The sequence below is a fragment of the Pyricularia oryzae genome, chromosome 4 (genome assembly GCF_000002495.2).
Source record: "Pyricularia oryzae 70-15 chromosome 4, whole genome shotgun sequence".
NCBI classification, from domain to species: Eukaryota; Fungi; Ascomycota; class Sordariomycetes; order Magnaporthales; family Pyriculariaceae; genus Pyricularia; species Pyricularia oryzae.
Genome location: NC_017851.1, coordinates 12,282 through 14,403, shown reverse-complemented (window position 1 = coordinate 14,403; position 2,122 = coordinate 12,282). Strand labels below are relative to the sequence as shown.

The following is a 2,122-nucleotide window of genomic DNA, read 5'->3' as shown; positions in this document are numbered from 1 at the left end:
GGTCCGAACTTCCTTCAGTTCGGACCGTGTTTTCTCTAATTCGGCGAAAGCGGCATCCCGGGAGGTTATGGCGGAGGCCTTTTCCATGGCCATGGCCAGAATGTCGGCCTGCGCCTTGTCGCGGACACGGTCCGTTTCGGCGCGGGCGCGTTGGGTCTCGGCTTCCTGCATTTCTAGGCAGGAGTTCAGGCGGACGTTGCTATCGTGCAATAGTTGCAGCTTTTGGTAGGAATCGGAGATGTAAGACACCCATTGTTCAGGGTGTCCTTGTAGGTGTTCGATCAGTTCCTCGGTCGAATCGGTTAAGATCGGGGGTTGCAGTGACGCAGGCATCGCGGGCACCTAATGAAGGAGCTACGTAATGTCACGGGCAGGCAGGGCGGACAGGTAGGTGCGGGCGATCAGGTAACAGGACAGAGTATATTGGCTATCTAGTCTTCCAGGTACGGGGTAGCAGGTGGTTGTTGACGAAGACGTAGCTCGAGGAGCTACATATCGGAGACTGCAGAGATTTCGCGTAGATATACGCGCGCGAGGCGCTCGGCCCTCGCGCCTTCACGTGACAGGGGTCATGACTAAGCGACAGCCCAGTGGCTGTCCTTCAGGTCTGTGACAGGGGAGCATTAAAAGTTATTTATGGGTTTATTAATGCGGTGGATGGGATATTTATGCCTTTTATAATTAACCATTTTTTTAATTTTCATTTTAAAGCGTGTGAGGATCGGGCCCCCAAACCTACCCTCAGAATTACGACTCGATTATATGTTCCAATTTGGGGTGTGGTATGCTCTGCTCGTAATTACCTATGCCCGACTGTTGCAAATTTAACTCGGCGACAATATCACTGCAAACAAGTCAGTATTAACAATAAAACAAGGTAACAAAACAGGGGGGGGGGGGGGGGCTAAAAGATCGACGCACCATTCCAATTGCATGCAAGTCCAGTAAATTAGGTAGTATCGAATGTCTTTAACGTCCTGTTCTTTCCTGTTGGCACTGGTAAAACGAGAAAAGTGGCTTGACAGAAACGTTAGCAACCAAAATAACGCCATTTTCATACCAAAGGGAAACGATACATTTCCTGAAAAGATGCTGGACTTTGACGCAGGTATAATGGATCTGCCAGTAACTCTCCATAACCCTCCCTAGCTGGCCGTAATAAAGACCAGCCAGGATATTTGCGTACACGTGCCAAATAGACATGCCTGCCATTTGATTACCAATAACGTCGATGGCGTTGGCCAGATAATGTAGACCTGGTGTTACGTCTATGTTTCTCCTCGGCCCTGACGTGGAAGCAGAACTTTGGAAGGAGGCTCGCCTGCTGCGTTTTGGGTGCGACGGCACATTGTTTTGAAAGGCCGGGGAACCTCGAGAACCGCATGGCTGAGAGTTAAGGGAGCCTATGCTATGCATCTCACCGAAGGTGGGAACGATATCGGGAATACGATCCTTGTGGAAACAGATCTCGCCTAGTACAAGAATGCAGAGAACCACAGCAGTGCTAGTAGTAGTAGTAGTAGTAGTAGTATTATTTAACGCCGGGCTCGGCCCGGCTTATTAGCCGGCCGTTAGCAACCTCCCGAGGGGTATCTCGGCGCGCTTTCTATTTTTTTTCTATTTACACAGCGGAAAACAAGGGTATAGAAGCGAATCGAGCCTGACCGGGTTCGTGCCCGGCCCTGCTTACAGGCGCTTGCGGCCAGCATCGTGACCTGGGTATGCATAACGAAATGTGCCCGGTGGCAATATAACTGATGAAAATCGTGCAAGACGCAATGGAACGGTTCGAGCAGGTGGCGAACAAGGCGGTTGTTGGTTGATCAAAAACCAAAGAGTTCGCCTTTTATGGTTGCACACCACCCTTCGCGATCCACGTAAACAGGGTATTTGGTTCCTTGTCAATCTATACAATGACCGAGTTCTCCCGACTACCCGAGATTGCTCGCTCAGCCCACGGGTCATTAGCTCGGATTTACTGGATTTAACAGGCATTGACAGCCCCGGCAAAATTGAATTTGAATCCGGTCGCATCCGGGGGTCAATCCCTCTATTATAAACAAGGGCGGGTGTGGGGGTGCGTATGTGGAGTACATTACGACGGTTTTTATGCAAATGTCAA

At 50.2% G+C, this 2,122-nt stretch overlaps 1 protein-coding gene across 1 annotated transcript; it reads right to left on the bottom strand.

Annotated features, from left to right (window-relative positions):
* Positions 1-747: 747 nt before the first annotated feature.
* On the bottom strand, positions 748-1,709 carry MGG_16998 (uncharacterized protein; the record flags this gene model as incomplete). The annotated part of the gene is made up of 4 exons (XM_003715835.1): positions 748-844; positions 922-987; positions 1,061-1,504; positions 1,666-1,709. 4 exons carry the CDS (start codon positions 1,707-1,709, stop codon positions 748-750), a joined length of 651 nt encoding a protein of 216 aa, XP_003715883.1.
* Positions 1,710-2,122: the final 413 nt, after the last annotated feature.